Genomic DNA, 20,618 nt, shown 5'->3' with positions numbered 1-20,618 from the left:
AGATATTTTAATTTATTTGTCACGTAAAAATAAAAGTGACTATGACTCATTTTAATACTTTTTTTATTACACATGAGATCTAATATTTAGAGACGAAAATTAAATTAGGGATGAAAATATATTTAATCTTATAAATTAAAATATCATGAAAAAATGAAAAAGGAAGAGGAATAACTTTTTTTTCTTAATCTAGTTACATTTAAAATTTTGGAGATTACTCATCACTTGTATAAACACATATGTACAGTTACGAGTAACTTTGGACTAAAATTACTGATGGATTATAGTTCTGATGCTAAGATAAATAAAAAAATTATATAAAGTTATTAATTATTTAGAAATAAATAAAAGTATATAAATTATTAGGTTAATATATATTGACAATTGGTCTAAAATTATAGCAGGGGAGTCATTTTCAGTGGTAAAGGGATTCAAAATTAGTGTCAAAAGATTTTGACAAATCTCACGTATAGTCGTCTCTGCCACAGTCTTCACCACTAACAAAACTAGTCTTCATCAACCTATTTTCTTCACTAACTTATTCCAACATTTTCCTATCTAATCTACAATCTATGTGTCCCCTTTCTCTTGGTTAACATTTTGATCTTTAAATCACTAAAACTCGGGTATTTTAATAATTTACTTTATTTTATATCAATTAAAATATCATTTTATAAAACTATAAATTAAGAAAAGTTTTCTTTAAAATTAAACCTAACGAGTTAAAGTGTGTGATGCTTGAGAATAGTATTTATTCGATCGAGATTTCTTCTTGCTGCCTAACAAAACTTTGAAGATAATGCAAGTGAATGTGGAATTCTCTTGTAAAGTGATAGATAATAGAGAATAGAAGAACCTAAATAGTTAAATCCATTTTTGGTGGGATAAAAAGAGAGTCTACGATAGAGTTGTGAAGAAAGAGACCCACTGAAGTACTTTACCAATAAACATGTATTGAAACCATTTTATCATATGATAAGTATTGTTACTATTGTAAATGTCGAGATCAATATCAAACCCTCAAGTGGATTACGTAGCGGAGAAGAATGAAAGGTGAAAGCAATCTTAGAGCATTCTCCATCATCCACTAACATTTAATCAAAACCAACCAAGAAGACCATCAATCATATTTTCAAAGAGAATCAATCAAAAGGCGTGTAGTTATGGAGAACAAACAACGTGATTGATTTCACGATTTTCATATGAGTTAATCATTTAATCAATAAAGTGTACAAGTCAATAATGTTAGATGTGTGTTTTGCAAGGAAGAGGATGAGTCAGATAAGCATTTAAGGAAAGCACATGATTTGTAATTTTGGAGGAATACTATGATGCTTCTAGAGTAAATTATGTTCAACTCTAAACTCTTGTTGCACCTTTTTTGTATTCGTTACAGAGAAAGGACTTAAGGAATATGTAGTATTAGGAATTATACCAAATTTTCTTGTTCAGACTGGCTTTAGAATCCTTTAAAGGAATTTTAGTCTGTGCATGGATAATATGTAGATCTTTTAGTCAAATGTTGTTGATCATTTGGTATTTGAAGGGTCATAGCTACATCCTAAACTTGTTTAAGGTCTGACTTTTTGTATAAGGGTTGGAATGTCCCTTAAGTACTCTACTTTAATTTCATTTATTCTCTATTGCTAAAACAATTTATATGTAGTAACAAATACTAATTGTCATGTTCATCTATTCTTTATCTTAACTATGTAGTGTTTTGGAACTGTTACCTGTTGTTGAGGGTGAGGATCATCCATGTTTATAAAATAATTGCACATGATTTTGTCTATGAAATAGTTTATATTCATTGTATTTCTTTTAAAAAAAACTAGGAATAAATTATTTCAAATTTTGAATTTTTAGACTATAAATTACACCTCCGCTCTTAAAATAAATTATACTTAAATCTCTTATAAAAAAAAAGTTGATTTTAGTGTCAATTAAGAATCAACACAAATAACAAAAGATTGATGTCAAGTTATATTTAGTGTTGGCATTGCATTGGTGCAAGAGTGGACTCTAATAAGAGTTTGAAGGTTATGACGTTACCATTGGGGTAGAGCTCGAGATATCATTAGTGTCATTATGACATTATAGATGAGACCTCCTAATGGATCATGGAGGAGGCTTGAAGTTAGAATTAAAAAAATTGTATTTTTGTTGTAACTTTTTGTTTTGAACCTTTATTGTATCTTGCAATTGTTTTCTATTTTTTGTATTAGACCTTTATTGGGCTTTGTATTTCTTTTTGTATTATTTTTGTAATTAGAGACTTTTTAGACTCTAGCTTTTAAGAGACTTATTGGATGGACATTAGGAGTTTTTGCATCAATGTCCATAGTATATAAGATATTTTTTTGTTGACTATTGTATTTAAAATTGCTCATTGTGGAATTTAAATCATTTTCTAGAATGAGAATTCTTTCTTAGTTCTTCATTAGAACTTTTTCTTAACTATGAAACTAGTTACACAAAAATATTACAATTTAATAATGTACTAAATCACTTTTTTTTGTTGAGGGTTTGAGTTCCACCCAAGAGCCTTTACCTGAATCGAGACACCACTTATTATGTCTCCTCATGACCACCTTATCAATCATCTTCTACTTTAAGAAGTTGTGAGGTTTTAAGGTTTCTCGATAGACATTAATCACCAATGTAAAATATAGAAGATTTTGATTCCTTGCTAAGCTTATGAAGTTGTAACTTCAAAGATAAAATTTCTCTCTAGGAATGACAAGAATTAGGAAGTAATGATGTTGTAATAATGTTAGAGCTCACACAATGTAAAAGAAGAAGAAAACTAGAAAATACAAGAATTATTTTGCTTAACCTTCATGTGCTACAATTATTAATTAATATGTTATTTTTTGTTATACATCAATAAGACGTCATGTAATCAACATTAATATCTCACTAATTAAAGCATAAGTAAAATGGATGGTAATACTAATAAAAATGGATGCCTCCTCATGCAAGTTTTATTCTTATTTTTTTTATTCATTTTTATAATTAGTTATGTATCGACTAGATAGACTTACAGTATAATTATATAATGTAAAATATAATGTCAGTGTCCTTTTTATCCCCAAACTGACGCAAGTAAAAAATTACTTGAGTAATCGATTAAATTCATGCAAACTTTATTTTTATTTTTTATTTTTTATTTTTATAATCAATTTTATGTTCGCTAGATGGACGATATAATATAATTATTTTATGTAAAATGTAATTTACTATCTTTTTAATCCCAAACAGATACAAATTAATTTTTGTTATTCTTATTTTTATCTTTATCAATTTGTAATGTCGATGTAGAGTGCATTTAGTTAAAGCTCAATTTTCTAAATATTTTATTTTCCTGTTAGAGTGTGGGTGATTCTAATTATATTCCTTTTAAGGTTGATGCTATTTTCTTACAGTTAATCATTCTTGTAGTGTAAGATTTTTTTAATTATATTGATATTCTATTTTTTTAAAAAAATTACGTAAACATTTATTTTATTTTAAAATTATTTAATTTTCACATATTTGACATTATATATACGCATCTCTTAAGTTTTAAGAGTATTAAATGTACATCAAACGTATAAAGAGGATCACTATAATAATAAAAAGATAAAAACTAAAAGTATAATTTATTTTTTATTTTATTTATAGAATTGAAAACATGATGAATCTGAGGGCTATTACTGGATGGTCAAATGTGGTGACATTCCAACAGAGACATGTGAAATTACGTCACGTGACTTTCACGTGGAGGCGGTGGTCTGTCCTTAACTTGTATGAATGTTTTTACCGTTTTTGAAATTTATGTGATGTAACACTTTTATATTTGGTTGATGAGATGGATCATACTCACTTATCACTTAGGCATATGCTTTGACTCCAAGCTGAAGTTGATTCAGCATTAAGGATAATTTGAAATATAATAAAAAAAACTATCATCATAATCATCAAATTTTATAATGAATTTATCCATAAACAAAATCATTTTACTAAGTGAGCTATAATTTTTTTTAATTAAATAAATTTTTATACTTTTAAAATTCACTTATACTAAAATTGTATCTTTAAAGAAATATATGAATTTAGTTTCATCTACTTCGGAGTCTAATTAAAAGTTTGTATCTTTCCAACTAGCCATCAAACTTTTTTTTTAGCTTTGACATTTTCTATAACTTTGGGACATCCATATTTCATCTAATCAAACTTGTTGCATTGATAAGAAATAATTTCTTGAGAAACCTCATTCTCCTTTTGTCTATAAGGTCCTTCTTTTCTTCTAAAAGAAAACATTTTGTTTCCATGTCCTTTTAATTTAATCAACTACTTAAAATCTCTAGACATAAGAAATATATCTTTGTCTATTGAGTTTTCAAATCCATGCATATATCTCTTCTTCAACTTCTTCTAGAGCCTTTAGAACTCTAGCTTATTTTGTCTGACAAGATTTGGCTTTATCTTAGCCTTTAATCCTCGATCTGATGAGATTGAAGCTTCTTTCTTACTATAATCTTAAAGATGAGTTTCATGTACTCTTACAAAAACTTGAAGCTCATCCCATGGTGCTTCTTTAGATCTTGAGTCTTTGTTATGGTTGTTGTCTTTGGCTCCCAAATCTTGGGCATGCTATCTAGCTACTTTAAATTTATTTGAGCCTTGGAGAAGTTTTGTCTAAGAGCTTCTAATCGTTAAAAAGAACTTGCATTTTTTCAATGATGTTGTTTATATTTTCTTCATCCTTCATGTGAAGGATTCATATTTGGGAGTGGAGTGCCATCTTTTCGAAGTTAAACATATTTGTTTCCTTCATAGTTAACTATTACGGAATCTCACATCTCCTCTACAGTCTTAATTTGCACACTTTCTTATATTCATTTTTGGAGAGTGTATAGATGAGTGGGTACCTTCCTTTTATCAATTTGCATTTGACTATATTCTTCTTCATTATAGTCCTTCTCTAGGGAAATGATTTTTATGTCTCTTTTTATGATGATTTGCCACAACTGATAATGCGTTGACTTTATGATTAGTTTTAAAAGCTTCCTTCTTATATTAGTTAGTTTAACAATCAAACATGAAATGTAATAGATTAAGGAGAGAAAAGATACTCAATATTTTTATATTGGTTCGTTTGATCACACAAACTACATCTACTTCTTGACACCAACTAGTCAAGTTCCAGTAAGTAGACTATTGTTGTGAATTATAATCAAGTATTCCTTTGGTTTCAACCACTTATGGCTAACCCCATTCAAGTATTCTTTTTCAAGTCACTCTTGGCTTAATGCAGTATTCTTTCACCTGTCACACTTGGCTTAACCTGAGTATCTTTTGGCTCCCAGACACTTCTAGATAACCCCGTCAAGTATTCTTTTCACAAGACACTTATGACTTAACTAATTATTCTTTTGACAAGCCATTTCTAACTAAGATAATTACAAAGTCTTAGTGATCAAAAGACCACATTTTTCATTCAATAAGGAGGATAGTTTCTTTTGACGTATATAAGTTTTAAGATCTCTCTAGTAGTTTTCTAGAATGAACAAAACTATGTTCTTACAGAGCTTTTAAGGCATAAGGAAATTTTAGTAAAGTTTCAACACTTGCAAATTATGGTCATCCTTCTTGTTCTTCTCTTTGAAGTATGTCTTTATATAGATTTGGAAAATGTAGTCATTTCATTCCCTTTTATAGTCATTGAGTAGCTTTGAACTCTCTTCATTGTCTAGTTCTTCTTCTGTCGTCTAGTGAATTTTTACGTTAAGAAGCATGAAATGCATGGAATGTAAAACAATTTCTCTTCTCTTCTTCACGCAATCTCTCTAATAAATATTTATCTTCCTCGATGGCAGAATCTTTTACACCAAACAATAGTTAAAAGTGCACATCATACAAGACATATAGTTGGGCCAGAGTTTAAAATAGTTTGTGGTAATAGAGTTGGTGAATATTGAAGCTTTAGATCTACTCCTAAGATATATTTGAACACTTTTTGTTTGGTGCAGTTATTGGGATAGATGTAAAAGACATTCTCTGTAATATAGACTCAAGTTGCAAGAACATTCTCCATGAATGTGTTAGCTTGGTCTTTGATTGTACTTCTAATCAAATCTTCAATGTTCAACAAATGCTATGGTTGGTCAATCATGGTGCTTTCATCGTTTGACAAAAAATGCACTCATATGATCTGGTCTTCATCATATCAAATGCAACTTCATGCCTTATTGATTTAAGCACTTAATCAAAATTACAAAGTGTTGGACTTTTACTCTAACAAAAATATATAAGAAAATAGAAGAATACACATTATATTTTATATTGGTTCGTCTATCTTAACAAACTACATCTAGTTCTCAATCAACAGATTAAGTTCCACTAAACAAACTAATGCTACAAAGTACAATTAAGTATTATTTGGGCTTGTAGCCACTCCTGACTAACTCATTGAGTATTCTTTCAACAAGTCACTCCTGACTCAAGCAATTATTTTTTGGGATCATAGTCACTCTTGTCTAACCCCTTGAGTATTCTTTCAACAAGTCACTCCTGACTCAACCAAGTATTCTTTGGGATTGTAGCCATTCTTGGAACCCCTTAAGTATTCTTTCAAAAGTCACTATTGGTCCAATCGAGTGTACTTTGGGATCATAGTCACTCCTAGCTAACCCCTTGAGTGTTCTTTCTAAAGGCCACTCCTGACATAACAAGTATCCTTTAGAATCGTAACTACTTTTGGCTAATCTTCTTGAGTATTATTTTCAAAAGTCACTCTAAGCTCAAAGAGTATTCTTTTTCAAAAATCACTCTTGACTAAGATAAGAAAATAATGTTAGGTATGATCATTAGATAATGAATTTTTCCTACTAGGGAGAGATTATATCATTTGATGATTACAAGGTTTAAGTGTTCTCTCTTAGTTTGCTAGATAAACACTCATAGTGTTCTCTAAAAAGTTTTTTGAGGCACAAAAAATTTAAGTAGCATTTCAGAACATTGCAATTTCATCTTGCTTACTCTTCTTAAAGGATAGATTTATATAGGCATTAAAGGAATATAGATATTGCAAAACCGCTTTTGGCTATTGAGCAACTTCAACTCGCTTGAATGTCCTTTCTGGTCTTAGAAGCTTGATAGTGGACTAGGTATTAAATACACTCCATGAAACTTTAAATGAACTTTCTTCTTTATGCAACATCATGAATAGTTGGGAATACTTATTTCCCTAAGTAGCATAGCCTTTTGCACCAAACTATATTGATAGTTGGGCTAAAGTTGAAAAGTGGTTGTGTCACATTGTGGTCGTTGTTGTTGAAGAAAATGGTTTAACTCTTTATCCAAGAGACCACTTGATGTGACTTATGTTTGAACATATCTCTTTGGTAGACAAAAGGAATGAACATTTCCTGCAAAATAGAATAAGCGTATGGATATTCGAGAAGTACAAGGTTAGCTTAAACTATGCACGTATTGTTTGAGCATATATAAATGTCATATCAGACTTAAAGAAAAGACTACACAATGTTCTATCATCTGACAAATGAAACATTTATATCTTACATGATCTACTATTGAATAAAGCATTTGTCTTACAATTATGCATGACCATGTTTTTATGCATTGTTGTATTTAAAAACTTAATCAAAATCATGGTCTTAAACTTTTTCTTAACAAAAACATAAACAATTGTCTTAGTGATTACTCGATTAAAAGGGAAACAAATATTTTTCAGAAGTATGAAACAATCAATACTTAATTGATTATTAAAGGGTATAATTATAAGCGAAAAGGATTTTTTAAAATATTACTAATGATAACCAATTATCCAACTTATATATATAATTGATTAAAATATTCATAAAATATTTTTAAACTATTTTCAAAAATCTTTAAACATCTTGTAAAAGTGACCTGTGGTTTCTAAAAATAGATAAAATATTTATCAATATGAATGTGTCACACACATTCAATCAAGAAAGTTATAACATACAATACAATGGATATTTTTTTATCATGAAAACATTTTCATGTGATGACTCTTCAAGTGTAGATCTTGAATATAATCAACTTGCTTAATAATGAAGACTTGATGAAACATTCATCATTACTTTTTAAACATATCTTAGATCTTGCTATTTCATTCTTTAAAGCTTTTAATGTTGATAAATATAATCTTCTAGATGACTTGTAAAAGAAAGTGTTTAATTTGTATACATTTGTGTAAAGTTAAACTTTAAACAATGAGTATTTGTATTTCATATTCACAATGAAATCTTGTAAACAATTCGTTGTTTATATCATAAAAAGGTTTTATATACTCTTATAAACTAGAAATGACATTAAAAAAAATACTTATAACATTTACATTTATTAATAAAACCCTTATTTGTATTGGAATACTAGATATAGCCTAAATTAAAAATGAAGCGTTATAAAAACTAAAGTATTTATGATCTCTATTTTTTTATGCAATGCATATCTTGATTGTCCGTACGATATTTTAGAAAATCTTTGTGAACCTTTTTATGAAATCATTATATGATCCCATTCAAGTATCTAATCACTACAAGAAAAAATGATTTTAATGGAGGTTTATTTTTACATTATCTAGGGTTAAAACCTCTATTAAGTCATTTAACCAGGGTTGCAGTTCCCCAGGGTTTTTTAAACCTTAGGAAAAGCCTTTCAGAACCCCTGCTAAATACCATGGGCTTAAGAACCTCCGTAAAATACCATTGGTTTCAAAACCTCCATAAAATACCATGGGTTTAAGAACCTCCATAAAATACCATGGGTTTAAGAAACTTAGTAAAATAACACGAGTTTCAAAATTTTCGTAAAATGACTTGCCGTTTGAAATAACCTTCAACCCCATTTTCCACCATCTCTAACGATCCTCCTGACTTCTCTCTTCCATCGTAGACACATTACTCTCCGGCACAGGCTCAATGGTTGTCGACGACAGTCCTAACAAGGAATCACAATTCAGCCTCGCTTTATGTCTATTATATCTAAGGAGAAGAAACACTAAATAAGACACTATATTCTTCTTACTCCAATATTGCTTCTTCCATCACCTTACTATCCAACTTGGGTCACAAGCCACTATTACCTAACTCGACAACTTTTACATGTGCTAAGTAATTGCATTATCTATCACATGTGGGCTTTAAAGTCATGTGTGTTCTTGGCTAAAGATTGCAAGAACATATTGCAAAGAGAAATTAACTTTATCACTTCTCACTTTTCTAGTGAATTAATTATTAGATGCATTTTAAAATAAAGACCTTAATTTAAAATATTTCAAAATTAGGAGAATTAAATATTAACAATTATAACTAAAACTAAAATTGTACATAAAATATATGTACAAGATATGAGCTTAAACAAAATAAGTCAAGTTTTTTTAAGTATGAGCTCGTAAAAAAAAACTAGGAATTATATAAACCAACTACCATTAATCATACAAAATATGCAAATATTGCTGAAATACTTATTGTCCAAAATTAGTTGTTGATATACTTATTATCCAATGTTATTTTGCTGAGTTTTTAAAATAAATTTTGAAACTTTAGAAAACTTATTTGTAATGTAAAGTTACACTTTCAAAATTTTATAGAATTTAGTTATAAAATATATTAAAACTATATAGTTTTTAATTATTTATTTATAAATAGATTTAATTTTATATATATATATTGAAGTTTGAAAAATCTAGAGTGTTTTATTGAGGTTCCACAATAAATCTTTGGAATTTAACGAAGGTTAAAAAACCTCCATTATTTTATTGAGTTTTTAGAAAAAAGTTTGAAATTTAACAAAGGTTGAAAAAACCTGTTATTTTGCTAAGGTTTTACAATAAACCTTTGGAATTTAACGAATGTTAAAAAACCTTTGTTACTTTGATAAGGTTTTAGAATAAACATTTAGAATTTAACGAAAGTTTAAAAGACCTCTTATGTTGTTGAGATTTTTGAATAATCTTTGAAACTTAACAAATGTTAAAAGAAATCTTCGCTAATTAAATCAATTCCTAGAGTTATATCAACATTTGCTAAATAATTTTTTTCTTGAAAATATACTGTACTAAATTTAAGGTTAGAACACAAATTCTTTAATATTATGTAAGTTCATGAAATACTTTCAAATTTGATGATTTTGTATTTTATGAATTCTTTAGCATTTAAATTATAAAATCCTAATCATAAAAGTATTTTTAAAAATAATTGCATTCTTACAAACTCTTAAAATCTAAAAAAAATTGTGCGAGAAAAGTCTTTTGAAATCCCATTGAATAAATCTAATTAATATAACTTTTTAATATTATGAAGTATTTGTTAATATTAAAATATATTATATAATTTTTTCAGAAAAACCACTGAATTATTTATGATATAGTGTTTTTAAAAATATTTAATTACATTTGGATGTCACATTACAATTTTAATACTCACGAAAAGTACAGTTATAGACAGTGATGTTACTTTAAAAGTGTTATCTTTAATGAAACTTCGTTGTAGAAAAAAACAGTTCTAGATTATTTATACCAAAACAATAAACACTTCTATTTATAAAAATGTTTTTTTAATTATAAATAAACACAAATTAAGTCTGCTAATTGAAAAATCTCTTTAAAATGGCCTTTTTTTTTACTCACAAACTAACAAGTCAAATTACCTCTCAAAATTCTGAAACACATATCATCTTTAAAAAATGGGTAGTGAAATATTGAGACCATCAATGATAAAAACATTCACTTTAACACCCTAATAAATTAATATTTTGATTATATTATTTTATTTTTTAATTAAGAATATTATTATAAAAAGTTGCGAAGTAGCTATTTTTACGAGTGTCAAAGCAATTTTATCCTTAAAACATTGAATAAATTTTTTTGACACTTTAATAATAAAAGGTAATTATTTTTTAATAAAATTGATGTTAATGTATTCTTACACAAAAAGTTATGTTATTTTGTGCGATAGAGGGTGAAACAACTAGGGGACAATAATCCCTAATTATAGCTAAATATCCTTACCCTTTCAGCTGTTTTAATTTTTGTTTAATGTATAGAGGAAGTGTTTGGTAGCACATTATTACCACGCGTTTTTGTTGTTTTTTCTATATCAATTAACATAAAAACGCACAAGTTATTTGAGCTGTTTTATTTTGTTTGTTAAGTAAAGCAGTAAATGTTTGATAGTACTTACGTTTTTTTTTTTTGTTGATTTTCAGATCAATTAAAGAATATATTGGTTGTGAAAATTCACACCTCAGGCCACGAAATACATAATTAAAACATACTAAAAATTTTCTAAAATAATTTCTTAGAGATCTCAAAACAGACTATAAACAAAAATATTTCAAAGTATAGTATAAAAGATGTGATAGTTTTATAGAGAATTAGAAGAGTGGTGATGATAAGTGTGGAAGTGTATTAGTATTAGTGGGGAATGAGAAAAGGAAAGAGAAAGATGCAATGGTGAGGTTGGAAAAGATGGGGAAGTTATGGGAGTCCATATGAATGAATATGACAAAGGTGGCTGGGTCAATGAATGGTAAAGAAAAATATCCTGAATAGTTGAAGCAGATAATAATAGAAAAATTATAACACCTAAAGACATAAAGCTAACGTTAAATATTGAACAGAAGGGGACCACTTTCTTTTTTGTAGTGGACGCAAAACGACCATTAAGGAAAATCTATTTTATTTGAATTATGAACAATAAAACTGATGCATATTTATTATTTATGCTCTGGTACAGTGAGTGGGACCATGATCAGAATTTATCAAGATAAAAACATAGCTAAAATTATTAGCCACATTTGATTTTATTAGATGTTTCACGTTTTGTGCAGCAGCATGCGTCTGGTTGAGTTGAGTAGCTAGCTAGCTAGCTGGTGGGTCTTGGCAGGTAAAGTAGTGATTGCTTTTCTTGTCTATGATGTTTGGTCATTTTTAACATCACACACAGACACAAACACAGACACGTTCACACTAACTCATAATTAGCCCTTATCAGTTAAAGTTAAGCAGTGGCAAATAGAACCTCAAATTCGACAAAAGACGTGGTTCATGTCTTCATGTTATCTGACTTTCCTCCATCACTTCCTTCTCTCTCTCTCCTTTGCTTTCCCATAACATAACTCTTTTTCTTTCTCTCTTTTCTCTGTCTGTCATCTTATCTCTCCTTTTAATTATTCACTCACCCCTTTACACTGCTTCATGCTAAAAAACATGGTACCCTCTATTGTTTGTTGTTGCTGATACTCCTCATAGTCACAACTAGGTAGCTACCAACAGCATGTGAGGGAAGGAACCTGCAGTTTTATCGTACTGTACTATAGTTTGTTATGTAAGTTCTTCTCTTTTTCACCCATCTCATCACTAAAAAAAGATTTATTTTTGGTTATGCACTTTCTTCTAATTCCTCCATGCATTCCTTCTTCACTCTCTTTTATTTTTTGTTTCTTTCACTTTTTCTCTAATTGCTGTACTGCTTTTCTCCTATTGTGTTTTTGGAGTTTCATGAAGGTCCTCTTTGGCTTGCAAGAAATGAAAAGTTTTTATGCTAATGTTGAGGATTTTGTGTTTGGTTTATGTGATAATCTGAAACCGTTTCTGTGATGGGTAATTACAGCTTTGTCAGTTTACTAAGAAAAGAAAAGGATTATACCTACTAGTTGAGTATCAAAATTTAGATCTATCTTGTAAAGATCAAGCAGAAGCAACGAATTTTAGGTGAATGACTTCCCTTTTCTTGTATTCTATATTTTAGTGATTTTTGTGAATCTTAATTCCAACTGTTCTTCATCTTCTTTTCTCCTATAACCATTCAAGATGATAACTACCTTTTTGAGTTTTTGTAGTCTTCTGATTACCAGTTTGGTTTCCTTGTTTTAGAACTGCTTTTGGGTGGTTAATAGGTACGCTATGAGAACTGCTTTTCAGTGAGAGTAAGTCAATTGATTAGACATATTGGAATCATTTGGTCACTCTCTGGAGATAATTTATTTCCATGAAAGCATGGAATTGGATTTCACAAATTTATGGGAATAACCCTTTTCAGTGTTCTGTTAAACCTATCTGATTTAAATAATACATTTTTGCAATCTTAATTTTATCTTGGGGCAACTCCTGGAAAATTTCCTGTCATGACCCTTTTCATCTCAGTATATTTGAAAATACCATCTGCTTTTGCCACCAAATAAAGGATTTATATCCGTAAAATTTGGCATGGAAATACCTTGTAGACTCATGATTTGAGGACAATTCCACAATTTACTATTGATGGACATAATAGTTATAGTTCACAACAACCGACAATAAAAAATGCTACTTTTATACTTTTGCTTAATTTAGTGCATCAGAGAAGCACTCGTTTTAAAGTAGCAACAAAGGGTGAAAACTTGAGTGGGAATCTACAGTGTCTTGAAGAAATGGAATGTACTGTGCTATGACCAACTAAACATCCACCGAGGTTTTCTTATTCTAGTATTTGACACAAAAATAAAATTTGCCAAACATCATGAGACGAGCTAGATTCTACTAAGTAGAAGAAAAGATATGAAATACATAACATAATAATGCTCATTTAAGAATTATAAGTGATAAGGAACATAAGGTACATTTTGCACCAAATCTCCTGTGATAAGAACCCACATGGTACATTTTGTATTTAAGTCTTATCTTGTATCCAACCTATGTTTCTTTCTGTTGTACGAAATAAATAAATAATAAGATAAAGAAAGTTTATTTCTATTTAATTATTTTTCTTGGGTGTTTATTCTTGCATTAGAACATATTCATCTGAAAACATTTTTTTCTAAATTGTTGTTATGGAAAGCTTAAAAGATATGAACAGAGAAAGCCACTCTTAATTCTTCATATGTGGAATCTGAGTGCGTGTTTAATGGTTTGAATTTCTATTCTCTGGGACATTATTCACTTTCTATCATTCATGATGAGTCTCTATGAAGAAAGATAAAAACAGGCATGTTAGACAACAAGAAAATTTGGTAACTATTTTTTTGGTGTGCTGATATTTCGTTCAAAGTAGCACTTACATGTGATGTGAACTGTGTTACCAAAAAGTAACAGTTTGTGCTCTAGATTTGAGCAATGATAATACTATGTACTCTGTTAGCAGCACTTGAGTAACATGACTCTATGTAAGCATCTTAATATGTATCTGATTTCTTTTGTTTCGTGGAAGGAATAGTCCACATAATAATCATCAGTAATATTTGCTCTATATCTTTTTATGTTTCTGAAATGATATTTTAATTTCATTGATGAGATGAGACTAGTTTTTTTTCTTTTTTGCACACACGATGGATAAACACAATAGAAACCATGCAGTTGCCTATGTATAAGACCATGTAGTTGATATGAGACTAGATATATTATATAATATTTCATATTATTGCCAACTTCATGTTAATGCCAGAACTTTGTATCTTCCATTTTACAAACACAAACAAAACTCCCAACTTTGAAGTTAACTCTTAGCAGGTCCATACATCATGATGACTCCAAACTTGAACTTGGAACCCGAAAATCACTCAGAAGGAAGTAGCCAAGTGGCTTCCAATGTATCCTTGCATGAAGCATCTTATGATCTTACGAAGGGCAGCACCACCACTTCTTCGTGTCTGACAAAGGATGAAACTGATCCAGGTTCTGTTACCCTTGACTTGACACTCAACTTCAATTCCAGTGATAGTGAGTTGAAAGGTTCTAGTGATGCAAGCAGTGAAGTGGGAGCTGAAGCTCCTGCTTCAGCATCAGCAACTCCCAGGGTTTTTTCTTGTAACTACTGCAGGAGGAAGTTCTATAGTTCGCAGGCATTAGGGGGTCATCAAAATGCTCATAAAAGGGAGAGGACGATGGCTAAGCGTGCATTGAGAATGGGAATGTTCACTGAGAGATACACAAGTTTGGCATCTCTACCTCTTCATGGTTCACCTTTTAGGTCTCTTGGTCTTGAAGCTCATTCTGCAATGCACCAAAGACACGTCCCATCCTCACTGAGGACTCCTGATATGAGAACCGCTGCAAGATTTGAGAGAAACCATTTTGGATCACTGGTTTTCATGGAAGATGATGATGTTGGCTTATTTTGGCCTGGAAGTTTCAGACAGGTAGACCAAGGAGCTGGTGTTAATGAAGGACATGTTCAAAGTTCAAATGCTAGTGTGGTTCCAATAGTGCCTCCTCCACCACAAGCTTCTGCATCTCCGGATCTCACATTGAAGCTTTAAGTTGACCTCAGAATGATACATACACCAACAAAAGGCCTCACAAAGTAATAAATAAGTGGCTAAGAAGTGACTCTTCCATTGCTTTTCATTACATCCAGCCAAAATTTCTCAACCACTCATTTTTATTGTGAGGGCTTTGATTATCAGAGTTTTATATGCTTATGTATCACTTCTCTTAAGATTTTTTAGTATTTGGTTCTCTTCCGAAGTGAAATTATTAATTAATTGGGCGTGCTTTGTACAGTCAGATGTTTATTTCCAATGGCCATTTCAGCTTATTTAATCTCACATTATAATCTGTGCTTTACTTCATTATTGATGATATTGCACTCATGGTTATGGATTAAATGTGTAATATAAGTGTTGTTTGATTGAAACATGAGGTACGAATGTGATTCATGGGTAGATTTTGCATGTAAGAGTTCCAATCATAACAATAAGGCCTATGATTATGCCCATGTTATCACATTAGAATTGGGATTTGTCTCTTTAACTTCTTACTAGGATTTCTAATCTCACACTATGGTGGATATCAACTCTCTCTTTTACTCTCTATGTTGTTCTTCTCACTTGTTTGCATTTCTCTTCCTCACAAGTTCCCTTTATATAGAAAATGAGAGGAAGGATTCTTCCTCAAGAGATAGTGGATAATTAATGCTCATCACATTTTCAAGAGAAAGTTATAATTCCAAGACTTTGGAATGGTCATCATTGAATATATTCAATGGATCAATTATCAAGATTCATTGGTCATCGTCCCTATTAAATTAAGGAGGGATTCCCAACAAATCTCCCCCTTCCCGACTTAATTAAGGGGTATCAATAATCTAGCTCCCCTATAAGTTCAAGTGTCTTTGGTCTCCTTAAGGGATTGTCTGATCTCTGAAAACTAACTCTGCATTGTTTACCAAAAATGCAATCAGTACAAGATTCCAATATTTGACACCCTTTATACCTGGCAAGTGGTTTTTGACGAGCATCTGGAATGCTTTCTCACTCATATGCTCCAATCGTCTATGTCAAAGGTCTTTGGAGTCTGTAGCAACATTTGCTTCTCCAAAACAAGTTTTTCCTTACCTTTGAACCTCTAGCAATGATTAGGTTCCCTTTTGCTAGTTTCCACTTTTCAGTACCAAAGTGCCTATAAAGCCAGCATCATCCAACTTACCTATTGAGATGAGGTTGACACGCATTTCTGGAACATGCCTCACTTCCTTCAGTACAAACTTGTTTCATGTGTCTATTAGTAACACGATATCACCAATGCCTACAATCTTGTTTGTAACATCGTTTCCCATTTCCACAGTACCATAGTCACCTTTCTTATAATTTAAAAAGAAATATTCATGTGGACTTACATTAGTCAACGATCCAAGAGAAATCACCATATGCAACATTTAGGTAATTGTCTTCTCCAATAAGAAAAATATCATCGTCTACAACAACGACTGTGGTTGGAGTACAATCCTTCTTCTTTGGATCAACTAAGTATGGATGAATAGTTTCGACTTTTTGGTCTCTCTTCAGAACTCTACATTCAAATCTCTTATGACTTTCTTTGCTACAATAATAGCATATTGTTATTCTTGTGTGAGATTGAGAACGACCTTTGGCTTTGCTTTTGTTTCTTCCACGGGAATCAATTCTCCCACGGGTTTCACCTCTTCCTCGCTTCTCAATAACATTTGCTTCATATTGAAAATTTGTACCTCTTTCTTTCCTTCTTAAATTCTTCATTCAACAAACTGTCTGAAACAATGTCCATTGAGATCTTCCCATCAAGGATTTGAGTTGCTGAGTGTGACTACTAGTGTATCCCAACTTTCAGGCAACGAACTGAGTAGCAAAAGTGTCTGCAACTCATCATCAATCTGTCAATTGATTGACAAGATCCTTGAATGAATTCAAGTGCTCTATCATATTTTGACCATCCGTGTAGTCAAGTTTTACCAGTCTTCTGATAAGAGGTGCTTTATTTCTTAGAATTTTCTTTTGAATCATAGATTCAAGTTTTAACCATAACTCATAAGCATTTGTGTATGTGGACACATGCTCAAACAAACTTTTATCAATATACTTTCGAATCATTGCAACAGTTTTTTTATTCAAAAGTTCTCAATCTTTATCATTATTACCTTCTGGCTTGTCTTTGCAAAAAATTAGCTCATGCATATTCTTACATTATAAGTGATCCTCCATCATGGACTTCCAATAGGAATAGTTGTCCGTTATCAACTTGAACATGTCTCCATCATAAATGGCTCCTTCCATCTTGTATCAAAACCAAGTTCTGATACCACTGTTGGGAAAATCATAACTAATTCTCCATTTTTGATGTAGATACAAAATGGGCACTTGCGGAAGCAATAAGCAAATAGAAGAAAATATAGCAAAGTAGAATAATGACACCGAGAATTTTTTAACGTGGAAAAACCTTCTCAAATTGAGAAATAAAAACTCACAGACCTAGTTAGTTCATAAAATGTCTTCACTATGAAATTAGGATTACAATATTTGTTTCTCTAACTATATGAAGATAACACTCAATCTCACCCAACAATGATGGAATACAATATCTCTCTATCCTCTCACTAGGATTTCTAATTAATCTCACACTATGATGAATATCAACTCTCTTTTTTACTCTCTATGTTGCTCTTCTCATTTGCTTGCATTTCTCTTTCTCACAAGTTTCTTTTATATAGAAAATGAGAGAAAGACTTCTTTATCAAGAGATAGTCAATTATATATATATATATATATATATATATAATTTGGGATGCGTTTTAATTAGTTTGATATGAATTCATTTGTCAGAAATTCTGGAGTATAATTTTTTAATTTTTAATTTCTATGTGTTAATTGCTTTTTTATGAAAATACATTTTCTTTTGTTTTCTTCTTGAAAGGATTTGAGAAGAAATTACCGTGAATCTGGAAAAAGAGGTCATGCAATGCATTTGTTGGCTAGTGGTAAAAGAATCGCGAACATTATTTTATAAACTAGGATTTTTTTTTCCGTCCATGTTGACTTTGCGTGTTTAAGTTGTTTAAAAGAATTGCGTATTTTATAACTATGCTTGTGAAGTCCAGTCCATGTCATTTAAAAGTGAGAATCTTCATCATCATTTTGATATAAAAACTCATAAGAAAACCAATTTGCAATACTAATTTTTCTTCAAAGTCGACTCCTTGTGGTTGAAGATTTTCATCCATGTTCCAGTGGACTGTTCAAGTTCAAATAGCCATAGGTGGCTAAGGACGATAGAGGAAGCAAAGATTCAATGGAACAAAGATATCAAGGGTGGTTCTGTTTTAAAATTAATGTAATTTTACCCTATAACTTTTTTTCTCACAAGCTTACGAAGTATTAAACATAATTACTTGCTTTTATCTTAATATTAAAAACTTAAATATTTTTTAGAACATATATTTTGTATTATCTAGATCAATATCATCTCACTCAATTGAGAATAGTCAAACACATCTCTAATGACTAACATACATCTGTTAAGTATGGTGAATGTATGTTGCAATCTCGACACGCTCAACTAACACGTGTCTTCTAAATAATTAAGTATGATTAAACAAACATATTATGTTTAAACACATCCTAAAATCGTAATTAGGATTCAGTTGGGCCTTCTATAGAGTTTTGTACATGTCTATATCCATAAAAACTATATAAATAAGAAGGTATCCTTAGGTAAAAACATTTTTAAGTGATTCCTTATAATTGCCTACTTTTGAAAATCATGATTAACTAACTTGAACATCAGAGTGGTTGTAGGTACCACATGTCGAGACTGATACTATCGAGACCAAACTAGATCAAGACTAAGATATAGAATAAATCTGAGACACAAAGCAACACATAGATGATTGAGTAGTGGGAGTTGAAGTTAGTGGCCATATAAGGTCATTTTGGGATTGTTGCACCCACCGTGGCATTGAAGAAAACACCTTGACGGACTACATGGTGACCACATGAAACATGACGAATAATAAACTCGGAACAAGGAACCCCGTGATAACTACATTAATCAAATGGAAATGATAAAGGAGTTGCGTAGAGAAATAGAAACACTCAAGAGAGGCAAAAGAAATTGATATCCTTCGATCTGAAAATGCAAGAAGGAGGCAGAAGTTGGAAGGGAGTGAGACCATACCTTTGCAGGCCAACACCAAACACAAAGATCCAACTAGCTCCAATGTACCAATCGTCCCAAAAGCTCAAGAGGCTAGTAGTTTCCAGAATGCTCAATCCCGACCACTAGTCTCTATGTACATTTTCGGTGCCTCTTCTCGTTGACACTCCTTCACATAAGGTATAATGGAAATTGCACTCCCGCAAAATCGAAAGAGCTCAACCCTAGATAGGTACGAAAGTACCACAGGCTCTGATAAGCACATCGACATGTATATCATGCAGATTAGTTTGTATACCTCAGACGTTGTCATCCTCTTCGAAGTATTATTGACTTCCTTAAAAGGAATTGCATTAAGTTGGTTCACTCGCTTTCCCCAAATTCAATTGAATTCTTTGATATCTTGGTGAAGAAGTTTGAAACGTAATTCGCCACCAACTGACCTCATCACCTCACCTCAATAGCCCTCGTCAACCTATGACAAGAAAATATTGAATCCCTTTGAGCCTTTATAGCCTTCATGAAGCGATTCAGAAGAGTCACACTTAATATTAAAAACCTCAACACATAATTGGCTATGTTGATAAAAAAAACTTAACATTATTTGACCATAGAAAGTTGTCATAAAGTATATACAATTTCACTGTTATATTTAAAATAATTTAAAAAAATATTTATTTGTAAATTTTTGTTGTTTTGTAATTAAAAACATGATTACGTAAATTTTTCAAAAAATACAAAATTATCATAAAATAATTGTGTTTGCATTAAAAATAAAATTTTGATATTCATAATTGTAAAAATATTTAGATGAAAAATTATCAATATGTAAAAATTTAAAATTTTTAGATATAAATAAATAACTTAATATTCATAATTTATAAAATATAATTTTTATTGAATTTAAATAATATTATTAATTATATAATATTTTTTTATAATAATAATAAATTCAATATTTACATATATTACTAGAAAAAAGTTAACAATTTTAAAAAAATAGAAACACAAATTAAGTAACATGCAACATATATTAAGAGGATATTGCATAATCAATTATGCATATTTTGCTATTTTAGCTTCTCTCATGCTTAACATTTTTGAGTTGCCATATTCTTTATGTTTCGTCACTACATTCTCTTTTTTGTGTCATCACATTCTCTATATCTATTGTTAGTACTTAAATTTTTGTTAATACATT

General features: G+C 30.4%; 1 protein-coding gene across 4 annotated transcripts; it reads left to right on the top strand.

Moving 5' to 3' along the window:
- Positions 1–11,896: 11,896 nt before the first annotated feature.
- On the top strand, positions 11,897–15,558 carry LOC137811624 (zinc finger protein 4-like). 4 transcript variants are annotated; one of them, XM_068613425.1, is made up of 3 exons: positions 12,042–12,362; positions 12,648–12,748; positions 14,522–15,558. In XM_068613425.1, the coding sequence occupies exon 3, from the start codon at positions 14,533–14,535 to the stop codon at positions 15,268–15,270; it is 738 nt and encodes a 245-aa protein (XP_068469526.1). In that variant the 5' UTR covers positions 12,042–12,362; positions 12,648–12,748; positions 14,522–14,532; the 3' UTR covers positions 15,271–15,558. The 4 variants fall into 4 exon arrangements, with proteins under 4 accessions (XP_068469528.1, XP_068469529.1, XP_068469526.1 ...); XM_068613426.1 differs by having other exon boundaries at positions 14,519–15,558; XM_068613427.1 differs by lacking the exon at positions 12,648–12,748 and having other exon boundaries at positions 11,897–12,362.
- The last annotated feature ends 5,060 nt before the right edge of the window (positions 15,559–20,618 follow it).

This window comes from Phaseolus vulgaris, chromosome 2 (assembly GCF_000499845.2).
Source record: "Phaseolus vulgaris cultivar G19833 chromosome 2, P. vulgaris v2.0, whole genome shotgun sequence".
NCBI classification, from domain to species: domain Eukaryota; kingdom Viridiplantae; phylum Streptophyta; class Magnoliopsida; order Fabales; family Fabaceae; genus Phaseolus; species Phaseolus vulgaris.
This window is presented reverse-complemented; position numbering and strand designations above follow the sequence as displayed.

Excerpts from the sequence above, each read along its gene's own strand:
- LOC137811624 (XM_068613427.1), top strand. The coding sequence starts at position 14,533 with ATGATGACTCCAAACTTGAACTTGGAACCCGAAAATCACTCAGAAGGA.